This window comes from Papio anubis, chromosome 10 (assembly GCF_008728515.1).
Source record: "Papio anubis isolate 15944 chromosome 10, Panubis1.0, whole genome shotgun sequence".
Taxonomy (NCBI): Eukaryota; Metazoa; Chordata; class Mammalia; order Primates; family Cercopithecidae; genus Papio; species Papio anubis.
Genome location: NC_044985.1, coordinates 98,800,737 through 98,817,770, shown reverse-complemented (window position 1 = coordinate 98,817,770; position 17,034 = coordinate 98,800,737). Strand labels below are relative to the sequence as shown.

The 17,034-nt window shown below is 35.6% G+C and overlaps 1 protein-coding gene across 1 annotated transcript in view; it reads left to right on the top strand.

Moving 5' to 3' along the window:
* Positions 1–17,034, top strand: part of ABCA12 (ATP binding cassette subfamily A member 12) — a 307,782-nt gene that overhangs the window by 221,066 nt on the left and 69,682 nt on the right. The window contains exons 16-23 of the mRNA XM_021923961.2: positions 1,687–1,860; positions 5,202–5,366; positions 5,684–5,894; positions 6,862–7,001; positions 9,488–9,607; positions 13,353–13,443; positions 15,896–16,075; positions 16,608–16,923. Of these exons, the coding sequence (XP_021779653.2) occupies positions 1,687–1,860; positions 5,202–5,366; positions 5,684–5,894; positions 6,862–7,001; positions 9,488–9,607; positions 13,353–13,443; positions 15,896–16,075; positions 16,608–16,923 (1,397 nt within the window). The remainder of the gene's footprint in view (positions 1–1,686; positions 1,861–5,201; positions 5,367–5,683; positions 5,895–6,861; positions 7,002–9,487; positions 9,608–13,352; positions 13,444–15,895; positions 16,076–16,607; positions 16,924–17,034) is intronic.

Here is a 17,034-nt window from a genome sequence, read left to right as displayed (position 1 = left end):
ATGGCTTCCTTAATCAATGGATGCCATCACTAAAGAATTATATTCACTGTTGCAATCACATTGTCTGAGGTGAATTTGTACCTACTCAAATGCTATCAAAGTCAAACTTCAGTAACCTAATTGGGGAAAAATATGTGGAGAGTACTTACTATTGCTTGCAACTAAAATAAAAAGGATACTCATTTTTACTTTTTAAAAGTCCCACAGCAAGACATAGCATATACAATAGATGTGGTCAAAGGAACTAAGGCTAAGTTTGTGGTTGTAGTAAACATTTTTTGATGTGAAAATGAATAATGTCATTTCTTCATATTTCAGTAATAGGGTTTTCCCCTCAAAATGTCTTATCTTTTATTCTTTTTCCAAGTCAATTGTCTGGAAGTGTCATGGAAATTTTTCAAAAGAGCTGAAGAGCTTAAGGCCTCATCCATTCAAACCTTACGTGTGACAGAGTGTGTCATTTCTAAGCACAGCCCAGTTATTTTCCAATATTGGATAAAGTTTCTAAAAAGCCTTTAAGGTTCCTCTTAAAAAATGTTGCAGCTATCTCTTGTCATTTTAATTGGTTCCCCCATACAAAAATTAAAACAGCTTTGCCTTTACTGTACTAGTAAATAATATTCATTGATCTTTTCCCTTTAATCTTACCTTTTGATTATTTGATCCTAAGATATAATTTCAGCAATCACATTTTTGGCTTCCATAGAGCAGGTTCATTTTAGTAAATAAAACATGTAAATGGAGAGTGTACATTCTTATTACTTTCAAGAGGAAAGAGTGAAAAGTTCCTGTGGCCTTGAATGTTATATGCTTTTCTCTTTTTTTCAACTTGGTGGCAATGAAGATGACATCTTATTTTGTGCAGTCATACCTCACTATCTACGGAAGCATTACTGTTCAAGATGGGTGATTCACATGATTATATGGTCTGGAGCTCTTTTTCTTTGCTTTACATCTCTGGACCCACAAAGTGTATTGCCTAAGATTATAACTTTGAATGATTACAAAAATTAAATGCAATTTCAATTTATTAAGAGTAAGATTTTATAGGGAGCAAAATCTTAAACTAATGTTTTCCCCAAACTTACTCCAAATCACTTACCTTTCTTGGTACCATCATTCACCCAGCTGTTCAGGCAAGAAATCTGGGAGTCATCCTGAATGTCTCCCTGTCTCTTTTTTCCCATCTTCTTTCTTTTATTTTTGAGGCAGAGTCTCACCCTGTCTCCCAGGCTGGAGTGCAATGGCGCAATCTTAGCTCATTGCAACCTCCACCTCCAGGATTCAAGCGATTCTCCTGCCTCAGCCTCCTGAGTAGCTGGGATTACAGGTGCCTGCCACCACGCCCGGCTAATTTATTCTATCTTTAGTAGAGATGGGGTTTCACCATGTTGGCCATGCTGGTCTCGAATTCCTGACCTCGTGATCCACCCACCTCAGCTTCCCAAAGTGCTGGGATTACAGGTGTGAGCCACCGCGCCCGGCCTCCCATCTTATTTCTTAAGTGAACCATTAATTATCTATCGTTTTATTAATAGTAATAATTGCTTTAGATTAAAAGTTGTTTGATCCTTGAGGACTTCTTTTTATAGTTTAAAATTTAGAGTATACAAAAAAACCTCATAAAATGAACAGTTGACTCTCGAATGATTCACAGCTGAAATGTTTTTCTTCCTCCACTTGCAGATTATTTCTCAGGTGTTCTGGCTGCATTCCTGTGATACTAATATTACCAATCTCAAACTGGAAGATGCAATGAAGGAATTTTGCAACCTGTCTCTTTCAGAGAGATCCTGGCAGTCTTACCTCATCGGACTCACTCTTCTGCACTACTTAAACGTTTACAACTTCACATACAAGGCAAGTTGCTATTGGTTAAATATGTTTATATTCATGGTTTATATAAAATTATTTAATTACACATGTATGTTCTCTGATAGTATGAAGGATGAGATCTATTTTTTCAGCTTTTGGAATTACTGCATTATTTTAAAGCTAAATGCAATCTTAGAGATCATTTATTGCAATTCTGCATGTTTTATAGATGTGGAAACTAATATTATTGCCTTACTAATTCTCAGTTTGTGTATCAGAGACCAATAATTAAATTTAATACATACTGTTACTGTGAAATACAAATGTTGTATTTCAAAAATGTAAAATGCAAATGTTGCAATTTTTTTTTTTAACAATGAACAGACATGAAGTTGGTAGGGTTAAAAAAGATTAGTAAAAAGTGTTTTCTTGATTAAAAATGGCATTCTAAAAAAATTTCATGTTTCCTTTATCAACTTAGATAGAGGCTACCATTATATACCCTGAAGGAAAAACAAATGGTCATTATTAGAGCTTAGTAAAATCAGCATTGACTTCATCTTGCAATATGCAGATGCTCTATGAGTACTTATTTACTAAATAACTGAAAGAAAAATATAAACATAGAAAAATTAAGCACCTATGTTCACCCAAATTTAACCTGGGTCAAAAATATTTACAAGTTTTTAAAAACACTGAAGAATTGTCCTTCTCTGTAGTAAACACAACCGAATGGAAATAGCTGACATATTTTTGAGACATAGCCAAAGGGATAAAAAATATTTTGGACTAGTTATAAGTAATCCTGTTCAGAGTTACTATCGTCTCACACCTATATTTCTGCAGTGGTCTCCTAACCATATCCCTTGCTTCCACACCTACCCTCTACCCCCATCCCTACCACCTTGCAAGCAGCCTGAGTGATCCTTTTTAAAACTTAAAGTCTCATTATATCGCCCTTCTGCTCAAAACTTTCCAGTGGATCTCCATTTGATTCAAGTAAACCCCCAAATTTTACAAGGGTCTCATGATCTGCACTATGATTCCTCATCACTAAAATCTCATTTCCTACTTGGCTACTTTCTGGACCCTGGCTCCAGGGTTGCTGTGTGGCACAACCCCAGAGACAACCCTTCACATGATTTGCAAGGCTATTTTTTTTTTTTTTTTTTTTTGCCTTTGCTTAACATGGATGTTCTCAGTAAGGTCTACCCTGACCACCCTATTTAAAATGCAACCAATGCTACCTACAGCACTCTCAAATCCCCTTTTCCTATTCTGGTTTCTGTTTTACTTCCAGCCAACTATATCTTTTATTACATTTTCATTTTTAAACTTTTTTTTATTTTTGAGACAGAGTCTCTCTGTCACCCAGACTAGAGTGCAGTGGTGCCATCTTGGCTCACTGCAGCCTCCGCCTCCTGGGTTCAGGCGATTCTTGTGCCTCAGTCTCCTGAGTAGCTGGGATTACAGATGTGTTCTACCACACCTGGCTAATTTTTGCATTTTTAGTAGGGACGGGATTGTACCATGTTGGCCAGGCTGGTCTTGATCTCCTGACCTCAAGTGATCCTCCCACCTTGGCCTCTCAAAGTGCTGGGATTACAGGCATGAGTCACCGTGCTCGGCCCATTTTTAAAATGTGTGTGCTGTCTTCCCCCACTAGTATGTTCATTCCACAGGGGCCTGTTTGTTCACTGAAATATTTTAAATGCAAAGAACAGTGCCTGGCCCGTAGGGAAATGCAGCAAATACTCATTAACTCAACCAATGGTTATTTTACATAAACCATAACCTACAATACATATGACATGAAATTATTATTATTACTCCACCTAAAATTTTAACTGTAATTTTATCATGCCTCCACAGAGCGGATATCAAACTAAATATTTGCTGTTGGGTCTAGCCATTAAACATGGGCATGCCAATTTGTTTCACATTAGTGTGGGAAAGCCTAGAATTTTGGCAGAACTGCAGTAGAAAATAGAAACCAAGGTTGGTTCTAATTTTTAAAATATGTTTGGAATTAGGAGCTCTGCTACTGAGGTAACCATATCTTCATGACTGAGAGCTGTGCAGTGTGGGAGATATGGACACAAAGCTACTTCTCCAGCTGAATCTTGTGCTCATAATCTTAGTCTTTGACTTTCTTGGAAATATCAAGAGTTTTCTCTCCTCATGGATCTCAGACAGCTTTGCCCCTCTGCCTATGCCCTTCCTCTTCTTGTTCTTTCAATGGTATGTTCTTTCTCATTCTTTGAGATTTTGCTTGGGAAGGTCTCCTTTGATTTCCTAGCTAAACACTCCCTACCTTCTCATGTGCCCCAGCCTTTGGTTCATTGGCTTGTTTGATATCTGTTCCTCCTAATAGATCAAAGTTCCCTGAGTACCGAGATGGTGCCAGCTTGACCACCACTGCATAGCCATTACCTCACCCAGTGCTGGGAACACAGCAGGCACTCAATTCATGTTCCTGAATAAATGAAATAAGAGGATACAAAAATTACATTAAAATTTTAAAACATTTTCAGTGTTTCTTCCTGTAGCACATAAGCATTATGGGATTAAAATGACTTAGCCTGATAAATCATATAAGCCTTTTGACAGTTTTATTTTAATTTTAGGTGCATATTATATTATTTTTGAGCAATACTATACATGAAGAAATATGTAATTGCCATTTGCCTTTATGACTTATAAAATCATCTATTTTTGCAACTTTATTGAGGTATTATTTATATACCATAAAATCACTGATTTTAAGTGATTAACTCAATGATTTTTTTTTTAGTAAATATACAGAATTGTGCAACTATTGCCAAAATCTACTTTTAGGACATTTCCATTACCTCCAAAAGAAACCTCATGTCTATTTGCAGTTACCTCTCATTTCAATCACTAGCCCAGGCAACTTCTAATCTATGTTTCTGTAGATTTGCCTTTTTAAAAAGATATTACATAAAAATTGAATCATGAAATATGTATTCTTTTTGCCTGGATTCATTCGCTTAATATAATTTGTTTTTAGTTTCATACATGTTGTGTATGTATCAGTATTTCATTTCCTTTCATTGCCAAATAGTATTCCATCTTAAGAATATATACTTTGTCCACTCACCTGGATTGTTTTCCCTTTTTGGCTATCGTAAATAATGCTGCTATAAACATTCACATACAAATCTTTCTGTGGACATGTTTTCACTTCTCTTAGATAAATGCCCAGGAATGGAATTGTCAGGTTGAGTGGTAAATTTACATTTAACTATTTAGTAAACTTCAAAAATGTTTTCCAAAGTGGCTGTACCTTCTTACAACCTTACCAACAATGCATGAGGGTTCCATTTTTCCACATAAAGCAATTCTTTTTGTTCTGTTTATGTTAGGTGTTTTTCCCGAGGAAAGATCAAAAGCCAGTAGAAAAGATGATGGAGCTCTTCATAAGACTAAGAGAGATTCTCAATCAGATGGCCTCTGGCACACATCCGCTGCTAGACAAAATGAGATCCCTGAAACAAATGCATCTGCCCAGAAGTGTTCCATTAACACAGGTAGAAAAGTCACCCAGTAATGTTCTTGTTGAAAAATGCCTTCTGTCATATTGAGTAGTTATAATACATTCAGCTTCAATCGTAGTACATTGAAAAAAAAAAACCACCTACAAGAAAACTCTTCTACCTAGCAAAAATTTTTGCCACTTTTATTAGTGAAGTTTATTGTTCTTCATTTACATTTGGGATACACGTATAAAAGGAATTATGGAAACTGTAAGGATACTCTAAGTATTATCAGGTTCTCTTTCTCTGTTGTTTCAAATAGCATCTAAAGCTTACATAGTGTCAATAAATCGTGGATTTTTGTCTCACAGGCGATGTACAGAAGCAACCGAATGAACACACCCCAAGGATCATTTAGCACCATCTCCCAAGCACTATGTTCCCAAGGAATTACCACTGAATATTTAACTGCCATGCTGCCCTCTTCCCAGAGGCCAAAAGGCAACCACACCAAGGATTTTTTGACTTATAAATTAAGTAAAGAACAAATTGCTTCAAAATATGGAATTCCCATAAAAACGAGTGAGTATACTTTAAAATAAGCATGGCAATTGTTCTTTGACAATAAGAATATTGTCTATTCTGTCTTAGTTTTGTATGATAAATGAAGTATTAATTTTCCCCAAGAATAAAAATAGAAAATAATTATACAGCACTTACCACATGTCAAGAATGTTATATACATTAACTAATCTTAGTACAGGGAAATGAAGTACAAGGAGGGTAAGTAAAATGGCCAGTTTCGCTCAACTTGGAAGTGCCTGAGCTGTCATTTGAACCCAGGTACTCTGCTACAAAGACTGTCATCTTAACTACAATACTACACTTAGATTTTGTCAGTCAACATTGAGCCTTCTAGACAATATAAAAACTTGCCTTAAATCTGTTAGGGTTGATATTTTTTTCCTAACTTTCTAGAATTAGAATTTTTATCACACATGGTAGAGTTGCATGACTGCAGCAGAACCATAAATGTTTAGTGGCACATCAAAACCATTTACTTGATCTATAAACTTGGAGATGCAAAATGTGATGAGTGAGCTCATTCAAATAATATATGAGTGTCTAGTATAGCAATTGGATTCATTTATTCATCTTTTTATTCATTCACCAAACATTTATTGAACAGCTCTTATGTATCTGGTACTATCCCAGTGCTTGGTTTTGTGTATTTTTTTTAAAAAGTAAATGTTGGTGAAATGGATCTGTTAGGCATTCTGAAACGTGGCTTTCACGTTTTCTATCTCCTCTTGGCAAAATGCCATCACTTATTCAGGGCTTGCTTATTGGGTTAAACTTTCTCACCTAAAAAAGTTTTGTTACTATGCTCTCTTACTTTGACACCAGATGCCTCACATCTGTTAATAATATAGGAAGTACTAGGGCGTGTATTTTTGTGTGTGTTAAGAATAATCTGTGTCAATTTGCTGTGAGGAAATAGATTTGAAGTACATCTATGAAATGGTTTTATTTCACTTTTTCCTTCCAGCGCCATTTTGCTTCTCCCTTTATAAAGACATCATTAACATGCCCGCTGGACCTGTGATTTGGGCATTCTTGAAACCTATGTTGTTGGGAAGAATTTTGTATGCACCATATAACCCAGTCACAAAGGCAATAATGGAAAAGGTTTGACCATTATAACTCAGTTTCTATTTTGAGTATTAAGATTTTTTAAAGTAGTCAACTTCCAAATTTGCTTTAGCTGACTCATTTCTTTATATCTTACCCACTATTACTATTATCCTTGGCTTTCTGAAACTGTTAGTAAAATTCTCAACTTCTGCCCTGGATATGTGCAAGCAGTATAGATTGGGTGGGAGCACTTTGAAGAGAAATGAACCATGTTAACATTTGAGAATGAGGTTAGTTGAAGCAAGACCTGAGATTTTTCCATTTATCTCAAAAAGCAGAAAAGTTCTCTACAACTGGTGTCTAACTTTCAAAGTATGTAAAAATTATCGTACTAGAAAAAGTAATATTGAGCATTATATAACTAGTTGGAACAAAAACAAACCCTGAAGTATAGATTCTTGGCCTCATATTTAGTTGTACAATTTAGTTGTACAATTTAACGTCTCATTTATATAGAAGATAGATGTCAAATAAGACAACATTATTAACTATACTTACCATTTACTTCATTTAACCATAATAGTATTTCCCTCTCACTCTAAAGTTGGCTTTAATTATTTGAATTATAAACTTAGTACTTTTAAAATGACAGAGCTAAAGTAAAAGAAAAATCTCTGTTTCACCATTACTTGGCCATTAAACTATAATTGTATGAACATAACATTATGTTTATATTCTACAGAATAGTGGACAGAGATCATTATTATCAAAGAACATTCAATTTGATCTCTGTCCATTTTCGTAAAAATTGTGATTTAATACCTTATTTGCTCTACGGATTATATATTCCTATATAGTTTTGCATAAATTAAGTTACATATGAATTTTGTTTTTCAATTTAAATGAACATTTATTTGTTGATTTTGTTTTTAACTTTTAAGTTCAGGGGTACAAGTGCAGGTTTGTTACACAGGTAAACTTCTGTCATGGGGATTTGCTGTACAGATTATTTTATCACCCAGGTATTAAGCCTAGTACCCATTAGTTATTTTTCCTGATCCTTTTCCTCCTCCCACCCTCCCCGCTTCTGTTCCCTGCTCTGTGTCCATGTGTTCTCATCATTTAACTCCCGCTTATAAGTGAGAACATGTGGTTTTTGGTTTTCTATTCCTGTGTTGGTTTGCTAAGGATGATGGCCTCCAGCTCCATCCCTGTCTCTGCAAACGGCATGCTCTCATTCGTTTTTATGGCTGTGTGGTATTCCATGGTGTACATGTACCACATTTTCTTTATCTAGTCTATCATTGATAAGGATATAGGTTGATTCAGTGTCTTTGCTATTGTGAATAGTGTTGCAATGAACATATGCATGCATGTATCTTTATAATAGAATGACCAATATTCCCTTGAATATATACTCGGTAAAGGGATTGCTGAGTCAAATGATATTTCTGTCTTTAGGTCTTTGAGAAATTGCTACACTGTCTTCCACAATGGCTGAACTAATTTACACTCCCACCAACAGTGTATAAGTGTTCCTTTTTCTCCACAACCTCACCAGCATATGAGCTTATGTTTTAAGCGTGGTCTTTTTTTCCCCCTTTTGTACTTGGTTCTCACCTCCCTTTTCCTCTTATCTTGATCTTATTCTTCCTTTCATATAAACTAGTATATGTTAGCATTCATATATGCATCTTCCTATAATTTATTCTATTACTCCAATCCTTTATAGATTATTATACCATGTATATTCATATGCGGAGTTCTTTGAGTTCATTGCATTATTAAAATGATACTACATTTTAATCCTTTTCTATATATAGTTTTTCTCATACAAGAATACATTGTGGAAATTTTTCCAACTCAATAGGTATAATTTAATGCATTCTTTTTAAAGATTGCAATTTTTTTTATAACACTGAATTTACTAATCCAATCATCAGGTGTTGGGCATTAATTTTGTTTCCAATGTTGTGTGCGTGTGTGTGTTTTTCTTGCTAAACAATGTGGCAACAAATATTTTTGTGTATATGGTTTTATGTAGCAGTATTTTTATTTCAATAAGATGAATGTTCAGAATTGAGGGGTTGAAGGATATTATATTTTATTTTAATAGCCATTGTCAAATTGCTTTCCAAAAACCTCTAACATATCTATTCTCAGCAGCAATACATGAGAATATCCTTCTGCTATCCTTAAACTAGGATGTTCTTTAGTAGTAAAGTTAAGTGTATCGTTGGTAAAAAGGAAAAACTGGTAAGAACTCCAGAAGTCATGCTTTCATTTTGGCTGTAAACTCACTCTGGACATGAATCAAACCTTAAATTATGGAGAATTTTTATAAATGAACTTGACCCTATAAAAGCTGTCACTTGAAACTTTTGACCATGTGGGAAATTTCTGGCAAATTTTTGTACTAACTTCATGTTTTAGAACTGTCTTTTGAAGTTATGTAACAAAACAACCTTAATATTTCAACCTTGTTGAAATATAGACAAAATACTAATGGATCTCACTTCTTTTATTTCTTTGTCATTAAGTCCAACGTAACTCTGAGACAGCTGGCGGAATTAAGAGAAAAATCTCAGGAGTGGATGGATAAGTCGCCACTTTTCATGAATTCCTTCCATCTGTTAAACCAGGCAATTCCAATGCTCCAGGTATGAGATGGTTCTGTCATTCAATTTAGTAGGAATTTGAATTCTTTGAGATTTTAATTGCCTTCATTCTGTGAATGGGAAGAGAGTAACTTCCCATATTCAACAGATTAAATTGCCTCTCTTCCAGAGAGAAGGTCTGAGACAGGGTACCTGATCTATCACTCACATTCATAACTGGCTAACTTCACCTCTGGTACTGCAGCTCCTCTGTAATTCAGAGAAGACATCTTACAAGTTGATCTAGAGACATAACTACAGATGTAAATCAGGTTTTCAAAAGTCAAATGCCATAAAAAATGCTTGGTATTGATTTCTCTGCTTTAAATTACTCTCCTTTGGCCAGGCGCGGTGGCTCAAGCCTGTAATCCCAGCACTTTGGGAGGCCGAGACGGGCGGATCACGAGGTCAGGAGATCGAGATCATCCTGGCGAACACGGTGAAACCCCAGCTCTACTAAAAAATACAAAAAACTAGCCGGGCGAGGTGGCGGGCGCCTGTAGTCCCAGCTACTCGGGAGGCTGAGGCAGGAGAATGGCGTGAACCCGGGAGGCGGAGCTTGCAGTGAGCCGAGATCCGGCCACTGCACTCCAGCCTGGGCAGCAGAGCGAGACTCCGTCTCAAAAAAAAAAAAAAAAAATTACTCTCCTTTGCTATCTTAACCAGAATTCCTAAAATACCAATAGGCTAGAGAAAATTAAACTTGGGGAATTCCATGGTAGAAATTTATGACACATGTGTTAATAAATTCCAAATTCAGTTTAACATGTTATATACAAGGTGTTCTCATTAAAGTATTTATCTGAATTTACGTTTAAGGCCACATAAGGAAGCAAAAGTTATCACTGGAAAAAGTGCTCTAGGCCAGGTGCGGTGGCTCACGCCTGTAATCCCAGCACTTTGGGAGGCTGAGAAGGGCGGATCACCTGAGGTTGGGAGTTCAAGACCAGCCTGACCAACATGGAGAAACCCCATCTCTACTAAAAATACAAAATTAGTCGGACGTGGTGGTGGGCACCTGTAATCCAAATTACTCGGGAGGCTGAGGCAGAAGAATCTCTTGAACCTTGGAGGTGGAGGTTGCAATGAGCTGAGATTGCGCCACTGCATTCCAGCCTGGGGAACAAGAGTGAAACTGTTTCAAAACAAACAAACAACAACAACAACAACAAAAAGGCAGGAATTTCTGAAGATGATGTAAATAATGTGGGGAAATGTTCCAATCACAGAGCTATTGACAACTGAAGATGGAGCAGCGGAATTAGCCCAGTAATCAGTTGTAGAAAAGAAAATTGGCAGGAATGGTGACAACCTAGGAGCTTCAAGAGAATGGTTTGCATATCAAAGAGAGGCCTTTGGAAGATTAATGGAGCCCTAAAATATTTTTGGGAAAATAATGCCCTTTTTTATGATCATGCTTAGGAAGTTAAACTTAGAATGAAGGATACTATATGATATGAGATGGTCAGAAAAATTACACCCCAAAGGTGCTTTTATTCAGTCTTTGTTTTGACTAACAATTAATGCACAGTTATAATGACAACCCAAATTTTATCATAAAGGATTAAATAAATTTCTACAGCATTTAATGTATTTAATAAATATAAACTTTTCATCAAATGTCTTCCCCACAACTTCCTATTAATTTTTGATTCGAATTCTAAGCATGCTCATTTTAAGTGGTCTTTTCTAGTGAGTCTCAGATAACGAAGGCTACTTAGATAGTACTTCATGACAAATATATTTTCCTAAACAATACATTGCTATTTTCTCTTAAGACTTTTTTTCCATGAGGAGAAAAAAAAGCCACAAATTATTTTGTTAAGAAAAGTTTTGTCAGCTAAAGTGGTGAATTAACACTACATGTTCTATACATAATGGTTTTAAAGTACAGTGATTTGCTAGAATCTCTGGGATTGTGTTCATAAAGGGATCATCATTTAATGGAAGGATCTTGATTCTGTCCAGAACAAAATAAATTATTTTCAATTATTGAGGAAAAATGTAATATTGTAAATATGCACAGAATTTGAAATTTTAAACTTCTGGCACAAGAACTGGCTTTGCCACTCTGAACCCTTAGGTGAATGACTTAAAGTACGTGAACTGCAGTTTATGGATCTCTAAAATTAGTATATTGGTAATGACAGACTTGTGAAGATCACATATGTGGAGGCATTTGGTGTTTTGGTATTTTTCAAATTTTTATACATTTATGTGATACAAGTGCATTTTGCTACATGCATGGATTAGTATTGATCAAATCAGGGTTTTTAGCATATCCATCACCCAAATAATATACATTGTACCTATTATTAGATGTCACATGATTGATTGTTAAAGGAGTGATGGGAGAATTGAAATAGGGTTTAATGGATTGTCTCCAGATTGCAACTAACACAGTACTTTATTTGTTAGTAATGCTCTGATACAGATTTTCCAAGATGCAGAAGCTAATTTCTGATAAACAGACCTTAAAGGACTGTTATCACAGCATGTAGCTGCATGGTAGCTAGCCATCAGTCAACATGCCACCAACTGTTCTTAGAACCCTCAGTAGCTATGGATTTAGCAAACTAATTCTATTACATATGTGCTTGACTAATATGTTATTCTTAATCATTCATCCCCATGACAATAAAACAAAAGACACTAGTAAGAAGGACATGAGAATATGTTTTACCAAACTGGGCTCTAAAAAGACAATCAAGCCTCGCTTACATAAAAACCAGGCCATGAATTTACACAACTCAATTAAAGAAAAACATTTCTTTAATTGAGTTGAATTCTCTCCTTCATTTTTTCCCTTAGCCCTTATTAATTGTGTGTCCTTATGAGAATTTACATAGCTTCTTTAGCCCTAGCTTTGTCATCTATTACTTAGAGGTAATAATAGCACTTACCTCAAAATGTTGTTGTAAACAAAGTGAGAAAGTCAAGTTAAACTCTATAAGATGGTGCCCAGCACATGGTATTATAAGAGCTCAACAAATTTTAGCTAATAGCACTCCTGGAGTGCTAGAAGTTATGTCTTCTAATTTGGCAAATAGCTATAAAGGCCTTTATATTTTAAAGCAATTAGGTTTTTCTTTTAATTTTTCAGTCTTTCCATTGATAGAATTTAAAGTTTTATCATCAATTTATTCTTTCATATTCACATAGTTGCACCTATGACAGTTCAAAAATAATATAATAATCGAAATGGACTATTCTGATGTGATGAGCCATTCTTACCTACTTCACTGAAAGGTTACCTGAAACTGGAAAAGGTACCTGCTGAAAGCTTTGGGCTAGGAAGTAGTAGAACCTGAATACAAATCAGTTGTGATGTCAGATTTCAAGGAGACATCATGATTTTTAAGAGTTGTTTGTGTTTCAAGTGAACAAAGTTCAACCATGAATCACAACATTGTATACAGTATACGGTAAAAAGGAATAATATAGCTACGAGGAAAAATTCTGTTAAATTGAATATAATTTTCTAATGTTGATAATTGTAGTCACATCTGGCCACTGTGCATGCTGACCAATTTGTATCTATGGACAAGCAACAGCCCAGCCTGTCAAGTCATTACCAACCCCCAATCTTCTCTTTTCTTCTCAAGGATTTCTCTGTGAGCCTTTGCAAGACAGTGCATTGATCATGCCCAGTTCTGGTTACTGCATTTCACTGTGGTGGTTATTAGAGAGACAATGTCAAACATGATTTTTCTTGTATTGAAACTGATTTTTAATTATTATTTGTTAGAATACTCTAAGGAACCCTTTTGTGCAAGTTTTTGTAAAATTCTCCGTGGGACTTGATGCTGTTGAACTATTGAAACAGATAGATGAACTCGGTGAGTCCAAATTCACAAAGCTTTTGTTCATGAGTCATGTCGGAAATATAAACAACATTGTTCCATATGATAACATTTTCCCCCTTTTCTTCTGTATTTAGTATCTAGCTAGTTATTCAAAGAAAAATGAGACACTGGATATATCCCCCCATCTTCTTCCCAGTTAGTTGTACAATTACAAGTAGTCATGATTATTTACAATCTCAGTGTCTGTAGTTAGTTTCAATAATTATAATGCAGGTCAGGCGTGGTGGCTCACACCTGTAATCCCAGTACTTTGGGAGGCAGACATGGGCAGATCACTTGAAGTCAGGAGTTACGAGACCAGCCTGGCCAACATGGTGAAGCCCTATCTCTACTAAAAATACAAAAATTAGCTGGGCATGGTGGCACATGCTTGTAATCCCAGCTGCTTGGGAGGCTGAGGAAGGAGAATTGCTTGAACCTGGGGGGTGGAGGTTGCAGTGAGCCGAGATCATGCCACTGCACTTCCGCCTGGGTGACAGGAGTAAAACCCTGTCTCAAAAAAAATAATATTGTTATTATGTAATATAAATGCAGTTTTTTTCCTTCAATCATGGGTAGGTTATTAGAAGTCAGGGAACACTGTTATTTTAGTGACTTGATGAAAGGCAAGTCCTTAAGGACAAGGGAAACTTAAATTATTTGTTTCTGGCTACATTTAACATTTTTATCTCCATTGTCCTCAGTATCACTTGACTAATCCAGAATGTAATTGGAAGAGACATAGAGTTAGCAAAAGCAAAAAAAACACAATGGGGAGACTCAAAAGAAAATAATCTGAAATCAGTATTCAAGGTTGGGTCCTCCTCACATGGTCATTTAAAAGGAAGAGACTGCAGAAGATCAAAGGAAGTTGTCTAAACTTATGCATTCCCTCCGCCACTTCCCCACCTTCAACCTAAGGGATGCAAGACATTTAATTCAGGCTGTGTCTGATTCACTGTTGCTATGCAACCATGGGTATGAGAAACGGATTGAGAGCATCAGAATTTGGCAGTAGCAGAGCAAGTGCCCCTCCTCCTCCCTGGCAATGCTGGGACGTATATGATTTAGGTTCTAAACCAGTGGGGAAGAATTATGCCTATATTTGTATTGTATATGAATGTACATATTATGATAGTCAACCCAGCTTGATTAAATAAAGGTGCTAGTGGATTTATTCTCTAAAAGTATCATTTGGCCAAGGAACTATTTGATTAACATATCAGGGCTAAACTAAAAAGTTCTTATATAAATTTTGTCATTTCTAACTTCTGAACTAGGAAGTGAGGCTTAGAATTTAAAATAAGATTAAAATGAATGTAGCATTGAGACTCTATGCTTGTATAATTACATATGTAACTTAGTATTGAAGAGATTATATAGTTTGAATTCGGGGACACTGACCTTTTGAAGTGTTTTTGTGATTCTATCTACCAGAATTTCTAAATAATTCTTTGGTGTTGTGTTGATTTCCAATGGCCGCTGGAGGCCACTGTTCAACCACAATTTACCCCTCCCCCACCAACATCTACATCAAGTAAAACATTTCACTTTAAATTCTCATGAGAAGTGCATTTAAGAAGTTGTCTTCTGTGAGAAATGTAGTCCTATTTTGGACGATGTAAGAGGCATGTCTGGGTTCTGTGAGGAGGGATTTTTGATATTCACAGCCTTCTCAGTATTCATGATGATCAAGTCAGTAAAAATTTAATTGGCCAAATGATTTGTTAACTTGCAATTTCATATTTACCCTTTGTCCCAGTTGATTTCCTCACAAAGAATCATAAAATTGAAGAGAAATTAAGTCCCTTTTATTCCAGAGTAATTACCTAAAATGGAATCTTGATCATTTTGTCAGATTAATACAGATCTCAAAAGTAGTAACTCACATAAGATTTTAAGTCAAACAGTATTAGAAATTCACAACTATGTGGTATATATTTTCAGGTATCTTAAATGTTTCTATATCACAGCTTATGTAATAATATAGTTTATTTGTCCTATGTACTCTACATAGACTTTCCTTTGTTTCAATTTGTGCATTCACATTCCATGGACAAAGCAGGCATTTCTGTTTAGCTTATTCTAAACTCGCATCTCTGATTTATAGTTTTTTATCCTAACTACATGTAGATAGATTTTTAAAAATTTATTCGTCTTAGTTCTTTGTTAATTAAATTGTAACAAAATATATTTTTAAATTATCTTGTATCTTTCCTAGAACGTAGGTTTACTGTATTTGTAACTAGCTCAGCTCCTCAATGAATATTTGCATAACGACCCATTTTCTTTGGTGTAGAATACTAGATATTTTTAGAGTAAATTCTGCAGCCTTTCGTTATTTATAATCTAGTTTAGTGTTTACAAAAAAATCAGTGTTTCATCTAATTACTACCAGAATCAAGACCATAATTTTTTTTTTGTCTCTTTTGCTTTGCCTCTTTAGACATTCTAAGGCTGAAATTAGAGAACAACATTGACATCATTGATCAGCTTAACACGCTATCTTCCCTGACAGTAAATATTTCCTCTTGTGTATTATATGACCGTATTCAGGCAGCAAAAACCATAGAGGAAATGGAGAGAGAGGCTAAAAGGCTCTACAAAAGCAATGAACTCTTTGGAAGTAAGTGCTATTCTCTTAGCGTTTGAGCTTCTCTTTGTACTAAAATTGGCCAAATTCTTTCCTCACGTCTTTCATCCAGAACTCAGAAAACTAGTGTGGGGGTCATTAGGTCCTTTGATGTCCTTAGAAAAGAGAACCTTTCATGTAGGCAACCAACTATAATTTCTAAGTATGTCTAATTTTGTTGGTGTACTTAAGATTGAAAAGGATTACATAGTTAGAGTGAAGTTGAGTCCATCCTCATAATCAGTCAAGATAATTTATCTAAAAGTGTTTTTATTGTAATAAGTGGCTTAGAGTGATGCATTTATTCTGTCTACTTAGTTGGTGATTATATTCTTAAACTCCAGCTTTGAATCTCTGAGGTTGACACCTCCAATTAACCATGTTTTCTATAAATTAAGAGCCTGAACCTACTGTCACATTACTAACTCAATTGACTGTTTGGCTGTCCCCTCTGTGTACTCTCCAAACAATGAATAACGTCAACTATAAAATAACCTTTCTGCTGTTGTTGCCATTTTATTTTTAGGTGTTATTTTTAAGCTTCCTTCTAACAGAAGCTGGCACAGAGGCTATGACTCTGAAAATGTCTTTCTTCCTCCTGTCATAAAATATACCATCCGCATGAGTCTCAAGACCGCACAGACCACAAGAAGCCTAAGAACCAAGATTTGGGCCCCAGGGCCACACAATTCTCCATCACACAACCAGATCTATGGCAGGGCTTTTATTTATTTACAGGATAGTATTGAAAGAGCAATCATTGAATTGCAAACTGGAAGGAACTCCCAGGAAATAGCAGTCCAGGTTCAAGCAATTCCTTATCCCTGCTTCATGAAAGACAAGTAAGTGTGCACTTTCAGCCTTTTTAATGATCAACAACTTTTCTAAGAACTCACTTCAGCCCGTTCATTCAGATGAATGGAATTCTAGATGAAAGGAATAACATTCACCAA